General features: G+C 41.2%; 1 protein-coding gene across 14 annotated transcripts in view; it reads left to right on the top strand.

Annotated features, from left to right (window-relative positions):
- ZMYND11 (zinc finger MYND-type containing 11) overlaps nucleotides 1-17,588 on the top strand; it is a 109,340-nt gene that overhangs the window by 46,087 nt on the left and 45,665 nt on the right. For 13 of the 14 annotated variants that reach the window (XM_082192350.1, XM_082192356.1, XM_082192354.1 and 10 more), the window contains 2 exons: nucleotides 5,127-5,261; nucleotides 17,423-17,582. In XM_082192350.1, coding sequence (XP_082048476.1) covers nucleotides 5,146-5,261; nucleotides 17,423-17,582 — 276 coding nt within the window. In that variant the 5' untranslated portion in view covers nucleotides 5,127-5,145. The remainder of the gene's footprint in view (nucleotides 1-5,126; nucleotides 5,262-17,422; nucleotides 17,583-17,588) is intronic. The other variant, XM_082192363.1, reaches the window with a different exon arrangement.

Genomic DNA, 17,588 nt, shown 5'->3' with positions numbered 1-17,588 from the left:
TAATTAGCTAGAGGGAAGGAGGTTTAACTGGCAGGTCTACTCCAGGCCTATTCAGGACCTAGTTCCGGTTAGAATCAACAGCGAAACCAGAGCTAAGATACTACAATGTGGAGTTAAATCTCTTGCGCAAGAAGTTGTTTTGGTTTTCTCAATACTGCGCAACTCAGTTTTCTGCTCTCAGTTCAACCCATCAGGCTGTGGAGAGCCTATGTTGGGGGAGAAAATGGCACCTATAAGGATTCATCTGTGAGACTAATGACCACCAGTAGTTGTTGAAATACAACTGCCTTCATCACAAGCCAGCACAGCCAGTGATCAGGAATGATGGGAGTTGTAGTTCAAAACACCTCTAGAGCACGGCATTGGCTTTCCTGACATATAGCATTTTAGACAGCTCACTCTTTATCAGTAGCTGAGGCATGGGACGTCCCCCCCCCCATTTATTACATCCCCCCCCCGTTTATTTTGCTTTGGAGCCTTCCCAAGGTCTTTGACAGCTGTGGTGTAAAATACTAAAAGTAAAATAAAAAGTATTCAGTCTCTTAACCCTGCCACCGAAAGCCAGCTCAAATAAGAATATTAATTGCACAGCTCCTTAAAGCTGCAGTGGTCACTAATATTATGACAGGCACGTTTTGAAACTGGATCATAATTTGCACAACTTAGACACAGTGCAGCAGTTGTGTAAATTATGCCGTAAACCATAAACCAGTTAGGCTGCATTTGTAAGATGGTAGTGAGGTGACGAGTCCTGTTGCTTTATTCTTGTTGGTTTCACTTTTGCTCCAGATTAAGTTGACAATTTGCCTATCTTCCAAATTTATCTACTCAAGGGATGATGATGCAGTTCAGGAAAATCCTCCACTCACTTTTCCACCCAGACACATCTTCAAAGTGATATGATTGGATGTGGTGCCCATCGACCATAATTAATTGTGATTTATATTAGGTAGTATATGCTGCCCTATAACCAAGTTCTCAGAGTGGCTTACTTTTTTAGAAAATATATATTATTCTTAAAGCTTTCTTGGTTTACAAAAGTATGTACAATGTCTCTTTTTTCAAGTTAACATTTTCTACAGATCAGTTTCATTTGTTGAGACATTAGTGTTACATTAGGAAGAAAAATGGGAAAGAGGGAGAAAGGTGATGGGGGTAGAGGTGAATGGGGTGGGGTTGGGTGGCAATACTTCTATTCTGTTTAATGTATGTGTGGGGCTCAGAGTGGCTTGCTAAAAGAAATATATGTTAAGTATTGCTAGATTATAACAAAAGGGTGACTTAAATAGAATATGGAAGTTATTTAACTGATAGGCCTTCTGTGTCACTGCTTACCGTATTTTTCTGTGCATAAGACTATATCCCCCCCCCCTATTTTTTCAAGTTTAAAATCGGGGGTCGTCTTATACACAGATAAAGCGTTGGGGGGATTTCTTTATTTGGAGTCCCAAAAAATAGGGGTCGTGTTATACACGGAAAAATATGGTATATATAAACTCTTGTCTGCCTTCAATCAGCCATCTCTGTCAGGCTCTTTCTCCTTCTCCTCCATAGTCTCAATATTGCCCTGGTAGACCTCAGCAGGAAGGAGAATGGGGATTAAACTGGAATTAGTTGGCCAGGCATTGCCACTAGTTCCACCTCCTGCCTTCTGCTCTGCCATTTCCACTGGGTACCAATCACCACTGGTTGGATGGCCGAGTGTGCATTTGAACTTCGATTCAGCCCTAGTCCAACACTCTAACCTCAGCATCACATGCCAAGGAAATGTGGTAGGGCAACTGAGGAGAGTGATTATGCTAACAGCGACCATATACATGTCAGTAAGACACTAGATGCTGTGCAATATTGCTATATTGCAATATTATCTGAAGGAGCGTCTCCACCCCCACTGTTCTACCCGAACACTGAGGTCCAGCGCTGAAGGCCTTCTGGCTGTTCCTTCACTGCAAGTTACAGGGAACCAGGCAGAGGGCCTTCTCAGTAGTGGCACCTGTCCTGAGGAACGCCCTCCCACCAGATGTCAAAGAGAACAACAACTACCAGACTTTTAGAAGACATCTGAAGGCAGCCCTGTTTAGGGAAGCTTTTAATGTTTAATGTATTATAGTATTTTAATATTTTGTTGGAAGCCGCCCAGAGTGGCTGGGGAAGCCCAGCCAGATGGGCGGGGTATAAATAATAAACTACTACTACTACTACTACTACTATTCCAAATTAAAGTATTAAGTCATAAGGTGACCACCAAGTCCCTGGGCCCATAACCCCAAAGAACACACCGAGAAATGAGAGGTGCTCTCTAGCTTGGGCCAGTGCAGATGTTTTGCGCTGCAAAAACGATATGCAGATACTGGAATAAATATCGACTGTGAACAGTGCTCCTATTGTAGAGTAGAATTCTTACTTTATTCTAAATATACCTCTTGTTTTGCTGTAAGCTTTCTAATTCTAGTATTACACCAGAGGGTTTCAGTTTTAGGGCACTCATTGGTGTCTAGAACAAACTGCATATATGTTAATAACCTGCCATTTATCAACAGTTTCTTACTCTGAAAGTGGCACCGTTAAACAAAGTTATGTAGTGATCGAAATGCAGGATTAATCTTCTTAAAAGGGGGGATTCTGGCCTGTAACGGCCCTTTGGGCGATTTGTGGCTTATCTGTACCTTTTGCCTGCTGCTTCTGGAAATTTTTTGTAAACAATGCCAGCTGCTTGTTATGTCCTTGTTTATAGTTAGATGGATGAGCAAATTGCAGCATGGGGCCGGGGGGTGGTGGTGGATAAAGAGGGATTTATTTTTTTTAAGTCTAATTGAAAACGATTGGGCTCTAAGCATTTTGCACACTTTTTAAAATAAAAAAAGATGATGCTTTAAATGCTATGTTCTGCATTTAAAGCAGGAATCCCATTGCCACTGACTTTATTATTCCTAATAATTTATATGCTCATATTAATGGGCAGGAGAGACTTTACAGTAAAATCCTTCCAAGAAGGTTTATAGTTGCATTAGGGTTGGGGGGGGGAAAGTCTCTCCTGCACTGCCAACTCCTTAGATTACTTGTGGAGTCTCTCCTCAGAATTTCAAACAGACAATCCTACTCTCATATTGGAGAGACTTCTCCTATTGGAAGGGACGCGGGTGGCGCTGTGCATTAAACCACAGAGTCTAGGACTTGCTGATCAGAAGGTCGGCGGTTCGAATCCCCATGACGGGGTGAGCTCCCGTTGCTCGGTCCCTGCTCCTGCCAACCTAGCAGTTCGAAAGCACGTCAAAGTGCAAGTAGATAAATAGGTACCGCTCCGGCGGGAAGGCAAACGGTGTTTCCGTGCACTGCTCTGGTTCGCCAGAAGCGGCTTAGTTATGCTGGCCACATGACCCGGAAGCTGTACGCCGGCTCCCTCGGCCAATAAAGCGAGATGAGCGCTGTAACCCCAGTCAGCCACGACTGGACCTAATGGTCAGGGGTCCCTTTACCTATTGGAGAGAATGTCCAAACTGAGTTGGAGGGTAGGGAACAGATTATCCTGAGGAGTTGAAGACATTTGTTGTCCGGGGTCTGATTTCCGCCTAGGAAATGTTGATAAGTCCGAGATGTTGTGTGTTATGGTGAACATTGTGTAGGTTTACTGTAAAATAGGCACAGACAGATTGGTCCCCTTGGATTCTACTGACAGTGCATTGCCCTCTCTAGGGACGTCATCCTCTCCTTAAAATTAGTAAGAGACCATATTGTGGCTACAGGTAACGTGTAGAACTTCATTTTCTTAGGGTGGAAAAGTGTGATGGACTTTAGGAAATCCTGATGCCTGTGACCTCTGATATTATTAACTTTCTATATGTTAAGGGTTAATTCAAAATATTTCTTGCTTGTTTCATTACTTCGTTCTTGAAGTTATTGTATTGGGGGGGGGGAGTGATCAATTAGACAAAATAAAAGAGTATTTATTTGAGTGGCCATGTATGTGACAGCCCACAGGCTGAACCCAGCACATGAAGCAATTATATCTGACCTTCTGGCGCCTCACCAATTTAAACAGGGTTTTCCCACAGTTTCATTTTTGGTGAAATGAAAAGTGATTTCAATTATTATTATTTAAATATTATTATTAATATTTATTAAGTTTGTATGCCATCCTTCATCTGTAGATCTCGGGGAGGTTCACAGCGTAAAAATACAAGATAAGAACACAATATACATTTATATATAAAAAAGAATAAACAAAACCAATAGCCCCTCTCCCCCACCCATCCTCTCCCACAAACACATTTAAAGGGATATAGGATGTTTCATGCTGTAAGAAATGTAGATATCTACCCCTTTAATGTTATCTTTCTTGGATTTTGCAACATGCAAATATTATTTGTATATAGTGCAGAAATCCTGCGGCCCTACAGATGTTGTGGGACTCCTTCTCCTATCTGTCCAGTCAGCATGTGGGATGATGGGAGTTGTAGTCCAGCAATATCTTAAGGCGCAGAGGCTCCTCATACTTGGTGTAATGGCTGCCCCCCAAGTTTGTGACGCTCATTTGACATCAACACAAAACGGAGCCTTTGCAACACGAAACTGAGCCCTTTAGTGTCATTGAAACAATCTTTCAACAGAGATCCTATACTAAGCTTTAAAAGTTTGCTGAACATTTTTCTTTGCCTCCAGACTTCTGAGGCAACTTCTGAAAAACAAAGCTGTAATAGTTAGCTGGTGTGGTGGTCTGTTTTAAAATTGTGTGTGTGTTTCCTCCCGCCTTGAGTGTATATAATTTGTTACTTTTAATGAAATTGTGGCATGCAAGTATTTTTGTAAATACAGTGCCTGACCTCTGCTACATGGCAGAAACTTTATTATGGAGCCAGACTGTTTCTGAGGACAGGAGAGTTAGTTTGTGCAGCAAAAAAGCATATCCTGGGCATTATCTCTGGAGAATAAAACTTTGCTCTATCTGTATACCAAGATTTTGAAACCACACATATAGAGCTTGTGTTAATACAACTTATAAAACAATAGCCTCCGAATCAGATTGTTGCAGTTAACATAATTTCCCTCATAATCTTATTTGTGGCAGGTGCAATATAATCACCATGTAATCTATTTTATAATTCATTATTGTTATTTTTCCACTGCAGTTGAACAAGTAAAGGGGTCATGGCACGCTTAACGAAAAGGCGCCAGGCAGATACAAAAGCTATCCAGCATCTTTGGGCGGCTATAGAAATCATCCGAAACCAGAAGCAAATTGCTAACATTGACCGTATTACGAAGTAAGTGTCATTTAAATACTACTAATAGAAATAAAATGAGAAGGTGTCAGCAATAAAAACTGAGTAGCACAGAAACATTTTTGCCATATAATATATATATTATTCTCTCATATGAATCTGTGTGCTCTTGTACTCTATATTTCAAGTCATGGACCATGAGTTTGAAAAAGGAAACGGTTGTGTTGAATTGAAATTGACCTGTGGACTGTCTTGTCCAGTCTCCTGCCATTAATAGCACCTGACACATGATAGGAAGATGGAAAAAGTTATTCTCAAGTGGAAAATAATATCCCTACTACAAAGATTGTGTAATAATGGTGGTATTCAATCCTAGTTATACTTGTAATAGACCCACCAAAGTTAATGCACATGACTAACCTAGGTCTATTAATTTCAATGGGTCTACTCTGAGTAAGTTGACTACGACCCTATATAGTAAAAGGTTTTCAATCTTTAAAACAAAAACAAATAACTCTTCCTGCTTAATAACTGCATGTGAAGACTAGCTGTGGGAAATAATTTATTTGCAACTTTTATGTCCATACGAAACTCTTACTACAACCGACTCTTCTCCCTACTACAGTCATTGGCTGCATTCAGACTATAATGCCAAATCTCTAGAAAGGGCCATAGCTTAATGGTAGAACAACTGTTTTGCATGTGACAGGTCCAGGTTCAATATTTGGCATCTTCAGTTACAATGAGGCAGCAGTTAAAGGGAAATGCCCTCTGTGCCCCAGCCAGAGTAGACAATAATGGGCTAGCTGGAAAAATAATTTGACTTGGTGAAAGAAACTTTCTTTTGTTCCCTAGTTCATGTAGCCTGTACTCCACTATGCTTTCTGTTCCTATTTTGTGGCAACCCACATTTTGTCTTTTTACCCAAACTGGATCCACGAGTCATCATTCATGGGCAAACTTTGGCTTGTACAAACCATAGTTTCCTGGGTTCAGGTGAAACAGCAAACCGGTTTGCTGAAAACAACAAAGGGAAGCTTCCAATCTCCACTAGTGCCTGCTCCTTCTTGCAGCAGCAAACCAGTGAGTGAGTTGGCCTCTGTCTGTCTCCAGAGACAATGGAGTGTGCCTCCAGGGGTGAAGCCAAACTCCAGGAGTGAAGCCAGGCTGGTGTGGTCCAAAGGAAAGAATAGCAATACAGTGGTGCCCCGCAAGACGAATGCCTCGCAAGACGGAAAACTCGCTAGACGAAAGGGTTTTCCGTTTTTGCGTTGCTTCGCTAGACAAATTTCCCTATGGGCTTGCTTCACAAGACGAAAAAGTCTTGCGAGTCTTGCCATTTTTCCCCGCTTCCCCCCTTTTTTCTAAGCCGCTAATAGCCTTTTAGCCGCTAAGCCTTTAATAGCTGCTAAGCCTTTAATAACCGCTAATAGCGCTAATCCGCTAAGCCACTAATAGGGTTGCTTCGCAAGACGAAAAAACTGCTAGACGAAGAGACTCGCGGAACGGATTATTTTCGTCTTGCGAGGCACCACTGTACTTTTGGCACCAGCTTGGCTGTAGGAGCTGCCAGACGGAGGCATACAAGGCTAAGGAGTAAACCATACGCAACAGCAGACCATGCTTGAATAGAATAATTGTTTCATGCAGTGTGGGTGCGTCTTGCTGATACCTGCATGTCTGCTTGCAGGCACAGTGGGGTTACCACATATCATGCACCATGAATGGCTACTAAAGACAGCAGTTACATACAAGCACTTCCTGCTTTTAGATGCCACCTCTGTTAACGTCTCATAACGTGATGATGTCACGTCATTTTGTTGTGGCCTCTATATAAGAAACTGGTTGCTGGTTGTCAAATGCAGGAGGTGAAGGCTCCCTGGTGAGCAAAAACCTTATTCCACTTTCCAATAGGTTTGCAGCAACCTTTTGGACATCACTTGTTATTTTGTACGTTGAATAGTTTGTCCTGCTTTTCTGTTTAGGTTAAGAGAAGTCTAAAAATCCTAGAAAGCGTGTTTTCCTCGCAGCGAACTACACTAGCAGAAATTTGAAGTAATAATCCACAGCCATCTCGTTTTAGCAACACTGATACTTGATTTCTTAAATTCAGCTTATTTCCTGCCCCTCCTCCCTAAGGAGCCCGGGGCAGCAAACATATGAGCAATAAAACAATTAAAATATCTAAAAATGGAACTCCCAAAGGCTAGTAAAAATAACGTTACTGGTGCATGGTTGCTGTTCGGCAGTGAAGCAGAAGCAATGATTGGCGGTTGTCGTGTTGGTCCCAGGCTTCAGAAGGCTGCTTAGCTGCACGAGGGACAAGAGATTTGGCTCTCAAGGGTATCTCTTTCTTCTCTCCATGAGCATCTTGTCCTCTTGCTGTTCCAACTCCCCCCTCCTCAAATACCCTTATTTGCAGCATGACTCCCATATCACTCAAGAGCCTCTACAAACTCCCTCAAATCTGAGAAGCGTGCAAACTTTCAACACAGAGCCCACCTTGTTCCTGTGCAGCAGGAGCTGGTGGCTTCTGCAGAGAACAGCAAACATATTAATCTGTCCGAGGGTAGCAAAATCTACCCTACTACTCATTTGACCAGCTAATGAAGCGGAAGACAGAGCAGTGCGTACTGATGGTATAGGAACTGAGTATTACTGTGCTGGTTATTTGAATTGGCTGTGTTCTTAATAACAGTGAATTGTTCCGTTCAGAATAACGTGATTGTTATGGCATGTCAAGGATGTGATGATACTATTATTCTTAATGGATTTATATCGCGCGGTAAACCACCAAGTGCAGTAATTGCAGAAAAGGTGTATAAACCTGACGACTGCTCGGTTTGCAGCACAGTCGTAACCAGAAGTAAGTCCCACCAAATTCAGTTTGGGGACTTACTCCCAGGTAAGTTGAGTTAGGATTTCTGGAGAGTTATAAACTGAGCATCGCTACTGTGTACATCAAACTAGATTGAATGAGATTTTTTAAATAAAAAAAATACCCAGCTTATTTTATTTTTAAAAAATGAATTTTACCAGCTGCTAGATTACAGACTGCACTATACACCTGGTTCTTTCTGTTTACTGTCTGGGCTTTTCCTTTGGAGGAGGAGAGTGTCTGCCTTGTGGGGGGACATTTTTGTAGGAATGCTGATTCAGCAAGTCTGAGTATTAAGTAGGCCAAACAGATAGGCCGAGGGAAGCAGTGTAATGAGATGGGAACAAAATAGCAATTTGCGAGAGATCTCGCAAAATGTGAAAGCACCATTTAAGAAAGGCCATTCGAAAGTTTCCTCAAGTTTTACATGGATGGAGCAGGGAGATGGTTGGTGAATAATGCTATTGCATTCCTTGAATTTCTAACCAGTACTTTAATTTTGCATGTTGCATAATAAGCGCAGAAAATGCAACAGCAGGCCAGTTTGGGGCTGATTTGCTGATATGTGTAAATGGCCTTGTTTACAGGGTATGTCTTGTTCGACTTCAGACCCCCCCTTTTTTTTACTGTCTTTCATTTTCTAATGTGGTTGACCTTGATGAAAATCCAAATCCCTCTAGCATACTTCATGTCATAACAGATTAATACTAACATAAACAAAAAATAATAAGCCATTACCATCATTAAGGAAAGATTACACTTGAATTTATCATTAACCTTGCATTCAGGTTTAGATAAGCTACATTGTTAAAAAAAATGTTTTTCGTTTTTTGCTGAAATGTAACAATTTGGTGTCTGCTTTTCACTTTTTAATATACTTTTTTTTGGTATGGTTTTATGTTTTATTGCTGCTTTGATACAATTTTATAACATAGCGGTATATAAATATTTTGATAAATAATAAACTTGGTAGATTTTCTCATAATATCTATTTCCCCTTTTCATATTGCATTTGGCTGGCATCTTTTCATAGTTTTGTCTATGTAGAGTCCTCTAAATGATGGTTGCATTCCATCCAGCTACCAGAGGAAAGGAGGGTGGGATAATGGGCCGTATCCAATTAATGTGTCCCATCAGCTCAAGGATTTATGCTTGCACGTGGAAAATTTCCACCCTGCAAGCCCCAACTCTAATCTTGGGTTCTCCAACTCTCCGGATAAGATTGGGGGAGGGTCGGGAGAAGAAGAGGAGCGATTCTGTTGCACAAGCTTAAATCTTTGCATTGGCGGGGCACATTCGTTGGATATGTCTCAATATATTTGCTGTCTCAATATATTTGCTGGATAGATTTCATTAGCCTTGAAACTTGCATGTCTCGTTTCAGGGGGGTTTGCATTGTAAAATTGGTTGGTGGATTGTGTTTTTTTTTTGTTCTGTTGTATTGGCTTACATATTCCCAAATGTGTTGTTCTTAAAAGTTCCAGTGAAAGGGTCTGCATTTGTTGTTTGAACAGCACTTCTGAGATCACGAGATTTGATCCTAAGTACCGGTGGATCTAAAACAGACTAACGAAAACAGTAACTAATTGAGAAAAAAGCAGGAACTAATTAAGACAACACATCATTTTGGTAGTCAGGAAAGCAGAGCTGGATTCATGGAAAGCTTATCTATAATAAGAGTTGCTGCATTCAGATGTCAAACTAAAGTTTAGCTTCAGTTACAGATAGGTAGCCGTGTTGGTCTGCCATAGTCAAAATAAAAAAATTCCTTCCAGTAGCACCTTAAAGACCAACTAAGTTAGTTCTTGGTATGAGCTTTCGTGTGCACGCACACGAAAGCTCATACCAAGAACTAACTTAGTTGGTCTTTAAGGTGCTACTGGAAGGAATTTTTTTAAAGTTTAGCTTGATGAGAATAATCCTTAGGAAGGCTTAGGTTCCCACAATCTCCCATTCATCCAGTATAACTGTGAAAAGGAGATTGAAACTTTAATTTTCGCTCTCTGATAAATTATATGTTTATGATCTGTAGACCAAGTAAACACAACCTTGAATAAGGCATTAATTATAGTTAGCACCCTGCCTGAACCCTAAACTGTGGCTCATGTTGACTTAAGGTTTGTTTAAACAAGCCAGCTCCATAATCCATTATTTGAAGTTTGCTAGTTTCAAATAAACCATGGTTAACCTTCACCACAGCTTGTCAGTTTGGACGACACACCAAGCTATGGTTAATCTAACCTGGAATCAAAAGCTGATAAACTCTTCTTCACAGGCTCATTCAAGAGGAGAGGGTAAGCATTGCATACTCAAGGTTCATTGTGAGTTGCTGTTGTCGTGCAAATTGTGCCTTCATGTGATACCTGAACCAGTCCAGTGTTAAAACTGTTTTGGTTTTGTACCATTGAGTAAAGGTCTGTCTCAGGGGTGAGAAATTGTTACTCCAAGAGACCTGAGTAGTTGCCCAGTAATGCTGTATCTATTGACCATTCAACTCCATGACAAACAAAACCCAGAGGGTCAGCTGGCAGAGTAAAAAATGCATTTTTTCCCCTTGAGGATGATAGCAGGAATAAATTAGCAGTTACGATGTTAAGGGAAACCCCTTGTTGAAATCAGCTTTAAACCGATCAAAAGCCTTTTCATTTACAGAGGCAAAAATAAGATGCTGTCTTTTCTTCTGGCGTTTTTTAAAACAAACCCCTATTCATACAGTTCATTCCTTCACCATTAAGGTGAGCTGCATGAAATTGATATTCTTGTGGCTTGTTGCTTTTGGCACAAGAAACACTGGCTTTCTGTTCTTGTAACACTGTTTTTTTATTGTAAATTAAAATGTGCACCTATTTTGTCTGTACATGTATAGTTTATTCTCGTTTTGCATGGCTGCCATAACTATCATCCCCAAACATTTAATTTTGTAGTAATCTCACGAAAGCTTCTCCAGCTTCTATGGAACAGCTGCTTGGGGAATTACAGTCTATAGGCGCAGTTTACAAGCTACTTTGCCCAAGGATCGTCTCACCTTTGCTACTGCTGCAGGGTTTACTTTCACGTAATTCAATAAGCAAAGTATGGGGTCCAAAGGTGTTGGAGAAATCCACCTGCTTCTTGCTTTACTGTAGTCCAGAATTCTTGCACTTTGTTATATTTCCACCATAAGTAAATAATTTTTTGTTCTTTCATGCATTTAAATTGGTTTGTCCCTATAAAATTGTCTTGCTAGGATGCTGTATTTCAAAATACTGAAATTGAGGTTTTTGCTTTCCTGTTTTAATTGACATTTTAAGTATAGTATTGTGCTAGTTATGTTGTTTATTTACGTATCATTTATTGTATTTTTATTTATATGCTATTATTTAGTTTTAAGTTACATTGTAACTTATCTGGGATACACACACACAGTGGTACCTTGGGTTACATATGCTTCAGGTTACATACGCTTCAGGTTACAGACTCCGATAACCCAGAAATAGTACCTCGGGTTAAGAACTTTGCTTCAGGATGAGAACAGAAATCATGCTCCGGCGGCGCAGCGGCAGCAGGAGGCCCCATTAGCTAAAGTGGTGCTTCAGGTTAAGAACAGTTTCAGGTTAAGAACGGACCTCCAGAATGAATTAAGTACTTAACCCGAGGTACCACTGTACCAGTATATTATGAGGAGTGGAATATAAATACTTTAAATCAATTAGGCAGTCAATAAATTTTCAATCCAGCAGGCCAAAAGCCTGCAAGAACAGAAGCATTTTGAGTAAATGACAGAAATTCTAGGTGCTACAACTGTTCCATGTGCCTGGTCCCCATTTCTGTAGTGGGGCAAAATAAGAGAAATGAAGGATCTGTAAGAAGCAGCTGCTCTGAATTATGGAAAATATGGGCAGAAGGGGAGTTCAGTGGCACAACTGCTTTTGTGGCTTGTGTAGGTGGGATATTCAGTCTAACCGCCTGAGCTGTAAGTTAATGGCATGTTTGAGTGTGAATGTACAGTGAATTTAATTGCTGGAACAAGCCCGCCTTATCTGCATTAAAATCATTACTTCTGACAGAACTGACCAGATAATGAGCATTATATGAGGTTGCATGTTGCCTGAGGTATTTAAAGCGTGAACAAACAGGATCACATCTTAGGTCTGTCAACAGCTTCTGCGGAAATGTCAGGCAGATTTCAGTGTAATTCCATCTGCTGTGCATCTCTCTATCCAAGGCCATGCATATGAAGCCTTGTGTTTTTAAGTAAATTGGCTATTTTTAAGGATTCCGTGCAGTGGCGTAGGCTCTTGTGTCACGTTAAACCATGGTTAATTTTTAACCGTCGTTTCACTTGAATGAACAGAACGCTAGGGCACACTTTTCAAAAGTACCCTTGCCTGCAGCGAACCGCGAGCCTAGACTTGCTGTGTTGCCCAGACCAGAGCTCTTGGCATGTTTCTCTCTTGACATTGTGTGGTAGGCAAGGTTTGTTCTTGGCTTACCGCTCATGGTTTGCTCGTAGGAAACAAGCAAACCACAAGCGTGTCTCAGACCACACAATAGGAGTAGCAAAGCATGGACTTTTGATTAGGGCCCACCAACCAGCTCTTCATTTGCATTAACCATAATTAAACGTTGACTGTGGATTGTAGTCCAGCTGATTTTAGGCATGTGAACTGTTTAACTGTACGATAGTGATTGGACTGGGATGGTCCCTTGCGTCTTTTAAGTGTAAGAGGAAACCGGATGAATTACAATAGAACATTTTTCTTTTGGCTGAAAGAGAATTCAAGCTTCCGAGGCTAGAGAAGTCTTGTTTGTACAAGTTTGAAAGCTTGCCTTTTATATTTAATATCGTTGTTGTAGTTTTTAAAATACGTAATTGAATATTGCTTGTAAAAACCACCTTGGTAGGATTCATATCCTAAAAGGTGAGCTGTATAAAAAATTGCAGTACAGTGGTACCTCTGGTTAAATACTTAATTCGTTCCGGAGGTCCGTTCTTAACCTGAAACTGTTCTTAACCTGAAGCACCACTTTAGCTAATGAGGCCTCCCGCTGCTGCCACGCTGCCGCTGCGCGATTTCTGTTCTCATCCTGAAGCAAAGTTCTTAACCCGAGGTAATATTTCTGGGTTAGCGGAGTCTGTAACCTGAAGTGTATGTAACCTGAAGCGTATGTAACCCGAGGTACCACTGTAAATAAATAAAAATTTCCACCAATGCAAACAAAATGGTAGCAGAAAACTATAATATTTCCAGAGCAGCACTCTGTGTGTACCTTGCCCTCATGCAGTTGTGTACATTTTGAAAGGACTTGTTTTGATTTTATTTTGCAGATAGAACTTTTTTTTTTGGCCCACATTTATTCCTGTAACCCGAAAACTAGTGGATTCAGATGGCAGCTCCCATCGTGAGTCTGTATTGATGCCCTTAGATAGCAAGTCACTAAAGCCTCTTAGAGATATTAATGAGGTGAGGAGGCCTTTTGCATTCAGTGAATGTAGCTCAACTCTGTGTGCAGTATGTTGCATATCTGCACAGTTCCTATTGCATGCACCAAGTGTACGATTCAATTTGCAGGCAGTGAGAGCGAGATCTTCCTGCCGCAAAGATACCTTCTGCCCTGCATGAGTTCACTGAAAGTGCAGAGCCCCCTGAATGTTCAAAAGGATTTCAGCTTCGCTTCCTCTTTTTGTGTAACGGGAATAAAAGTGACACCACAAGAGGACTGTGGTGAGGTTCAGCGAGATGAGACTATTTTGGGGAGCGTCAGAGACATACATCTCAATTGTTTTATTCCTTTTGTATTCTGCTGTATAAAAATACAATCAATAAATAATATAGCCATATGCGTAATGAAATTTGAATGGTAAAAACAATAGCTGGCACCATCAGCATTCGTATTTATACAGATCTTCTTGACAGGTTGGCATTACTCGTAATCCAAATGAGTTTGCATTTTTAAGAGTTTTGAAACTTGAGTGGTCCCCCCCCCCATATTGGTAAGAAACTGAGTGCGTTAGGCGTTATTTAAACCAAAAGGAATAGGTAGAGTTGCTTGTTTATATCGTAGCATTTAGGGTGACCTTGTTCTCTTGCTCAGGATTCCTGCTGCGCAACCTTGTAGTAATCTAAATGGGTTTTGTATTCTCTGTTTGTAGATGAGTAAATTCTGAGAAGCCTGAGCTATAAATACCAGTCTACTGAGCTGTGACCTAAGTTTCTTCCCCCCTCCCTCCCTCTTTCTCTCTCTCTCTCCCTTCTGTGCCCTGTGGGCAGACAGCCTCATCTGGCCAGATTAGGAATCTAACAAGTAGATTATCAGGAAGAACATCTTTATTTCAGCAGACAGGTCTTTATTTTAGCTAGTGGAGATTAGCATTAACTTCCCCTGCCTGAGAAGTTGCAGTGAAGACGGGTTGTTTCAGCCTCCTGGCCGCTTAAAGGCTGGTTCGGTGTCTTAGGGGAATTAACTTTGTTTCTCTGCCATGTACTTACCCATCTGCAAACATATTTGCTTTCCTCCTCCCGCCTGACTGGAAAACAGCCTAAGGAGTGTAAAATGCTTCCCAATCTGTTGACCAGAGGCTGAACGCAAATAAGTTGCCTTAGCTCCCTTCCTCCAAGGTAAGGATAATCAGATATTTCAAGAGAACAGCTACGAGGGGTTGCTTTATCTCTGGCTGCTGTGCAAGATGGTTCCTTGTGCCCCATTAGCAGCAGAAGCCAACTCCTTGTGTTAGCAACTAACATGCGCGGGAGTTTTCTCCTTGCTTTACTTTCATAATATCCAGGACTGTCACTCTAGCGTCTTTAAGATTTCTGCTTCCCCCTCTTCCATGGCCTTTTTGCAATCACTCAATGAGAGAGGCAGCAGAGGAGGGCGACTGAAAAATGGCGGACATGCAGAAAGTTCTAGAACGTCGGCATAAGCAGACAGCCTTCTGGCTCCAGTCCATTGGCTGACAGGTCTCTGTTGCTTAAGGCCAGGGGTTGGAGCCAGCACCATTTGACTTCGTTCTTATCTGAGTACCAGGAGAGCAATTGGACGTTTTCTCATGCTAAAATACACCACCACTTCAGAGCCTCCTGAAAGGTTACTTTCCTTTTCTAAAAACAAAACCGTCCTGGTGTTTTTTTCTTCTGTTTTCTTCAGTAGCACTTGCCTGCCATCTTATTTTATTCTGTCTGTATACTTCTGGAATTATTATTTCTTCTTCTGCACTGATGTTTCTCTGGCGGGAAATAGAACATCTGTAAGGTGTGTTTTTTTATTAAAAAAAATCAAAACAAAACAAAAATTGCATTGATCCCTACATTAAATTAGTGCTTTTATACCTGCTTTGTTGGCTACACATACCCATGACAATACATGCACTAAAATTCTAAGACTTGGAATCATGGATTTCCAAATTCAGTTCATCTCCATTTCAGCTTTCCATTGCTTCCTCCCTGGTAAACTCAAGCCTAGTAGGTTTGGTCTGGTCTGGTTTTGTTTTGTTACTTCCCTTGTTATATTGTCAGCCATTCAGAAAAGTCCTTTTATTCTTAATACTGCAGGACAACCTAATTCTCTTGAAGCTTTTGTAAAGAAAGTAGCTTCTCAAACTTGGGTCTCCAGCTGTTTTTGGACGACAGTTCTCCTAATCCCTGACCACTGGTCCTACTAAGTAGGGGTGATGGGAGTTATAGTCCCAAAACAGCTGGAGACCCAAGTTTGGGAAACGCTGTTCTAGGGTACCTGTCACAGGAGCCTATTACATATAGTATCCATCACCACCAAAACAATCTGTTACATCCAGTGTGGTTTTGCGCGTGTGTGTGTAATCTACTATGTGAAAGCATGGGATATCCACATGTGCACTTGTGTGGAAAGAGAGAGATAGCCCTTTAAAAGAAAGAAGAAGAAGCAGGTTCTCTCATTTTGCATTGTCTTGCCATTCAGTTAAAAGAAGATATTATTGATTTAATTTCTACATGCAATCAAATTGTCCAAGACTCTTCTTCTTTGGTGATCATGCATAGCCAAGTAAAATTGTCTTCCATGAGTATGGTCTTAACAATGTGTCTTTAGTGATTGTGGAGGCCAATTCTGGATCCACACGTCCTTCCACAGTGGGGACATAGATTTCTGGGCAGTAGTTGATCGCGGTGAGACTTTGCCAAATGTGCTTTCCTCTTAGCTCATTTCTCCCGTTTGTCTGGAGTTTGTGCTTCTTCAAAGTCCAAGATGCCTTTGGTAGAGGCTATTCCCCAATTGGAGTGCTCGCAGGCCAGTATTTCCCAATGATCTGTGCTTATACTGCATTTTTTAAAAATAGATTTGCCGTGAGAGAGTCTTTAAACCTCTTTTGTTGTCCGCTGACATTTCACTTTCCTTTCTTAAATTGGGAATAGAGTAGTTGCTTTGGAAGACGATAATCAGGCACCCATACAAGACTAGAGTAAGAAGAGGCTACAATGAGGAATTACCAAATCAGAGTAAACAACAGGATCCCTCACCCCAGTCCTCTGTTTTTAGAGGGGCAGCTCTCCAATTGTCTAAAACTGCACAGCCACTGTGCATATGTTCCCTTGACAATAATAAAAGACTCGGATATTTTTCTTTTCTGCCAGTTCCCATGATACATTTACCACGTGTTACCAGGGATTTGGCAAGCTTTGATTCTGCTTTGATGCTTTTCCATTCATGCTCCCAAATTGCTGGCCAGCCCATGATGAGCTGGAGGTTTCCTTTGCATTCTCCCAATAGTCATCCCCCTTAAAAGGGTTAGGCAGCTTTTTGTCAGCACTGTTGTGCATTGGCTTGAATGAAAGTTGTTATGCTAATTGACATCATTGGCAGGTTTTTTTTGTTTGTAGGTCTTCAGTCTCAAATGGAGTGCTGGGTGGGTATAGGAGGTGTAATCTCATTATTGCTTTCTCTTAGCCCTGGTGGGTAATGGCCAGTTGAAAAGGAAGACTTCTGCCCTTTCCCTTTCCACAGCAATGTGACAGTTCTTTCCTTCCCCATAAAAGCAAGACCAAACTCTCTTGCAGGAAGAGATCCTACCATTCCAGGAGCTGTAGCCTGTTTCCAGCAACGACAGTTACTTCTGATGGAAGCTTAAATGTTTTTTAAGTTAACCGTAGTAGAGTTTTCTAAAAAGGGAGTCCTAAAAATTATGAACTTCCTCGGTATGTATGATAACGGCATACACGGAGTATGAAAGTGTTAAGAAATGCAGAAATAATGGGTGGAAAAAACTAAAACGTGTTTCAGGATGTTTGAGTAGACAACTCCATATCGGAAAGTAGATGCAAACATTAAGTAAGATGCTTTTGTAAGAACTTGTTTTCTGCTCTCTTTGCAGGTATATGTCTCGGGTTCATGGTATGCACCCCAAAGAGACCACACGCCAGCTTAGTTTAGCAGTGAAGGACGGCCTAGTTGTTGAGACCTTGACAGTGGGATGTAAGGGATCTAAAGCTGGTATTGAGCAAGAAGGATACTGGCTTCCTGGAGATGAGATTGTGAGT

This window comes from Podarcis vaucheri, assembly GCF_965113315.1.
Source record: "Podarcis vaucheri genome assembly, chromosome: 12".
NCBI classification, from domain to species: Eukaryota; Metazoa; Chordata; class Lepidosauria; order Squamata; family Lacertidae; genus Podarcis; species Podarcis vaucheri.
Note: the sequence above shows the minus strand (reverse complement) of the source record. Positions and strands in the feature narration are given on the sequence as shown.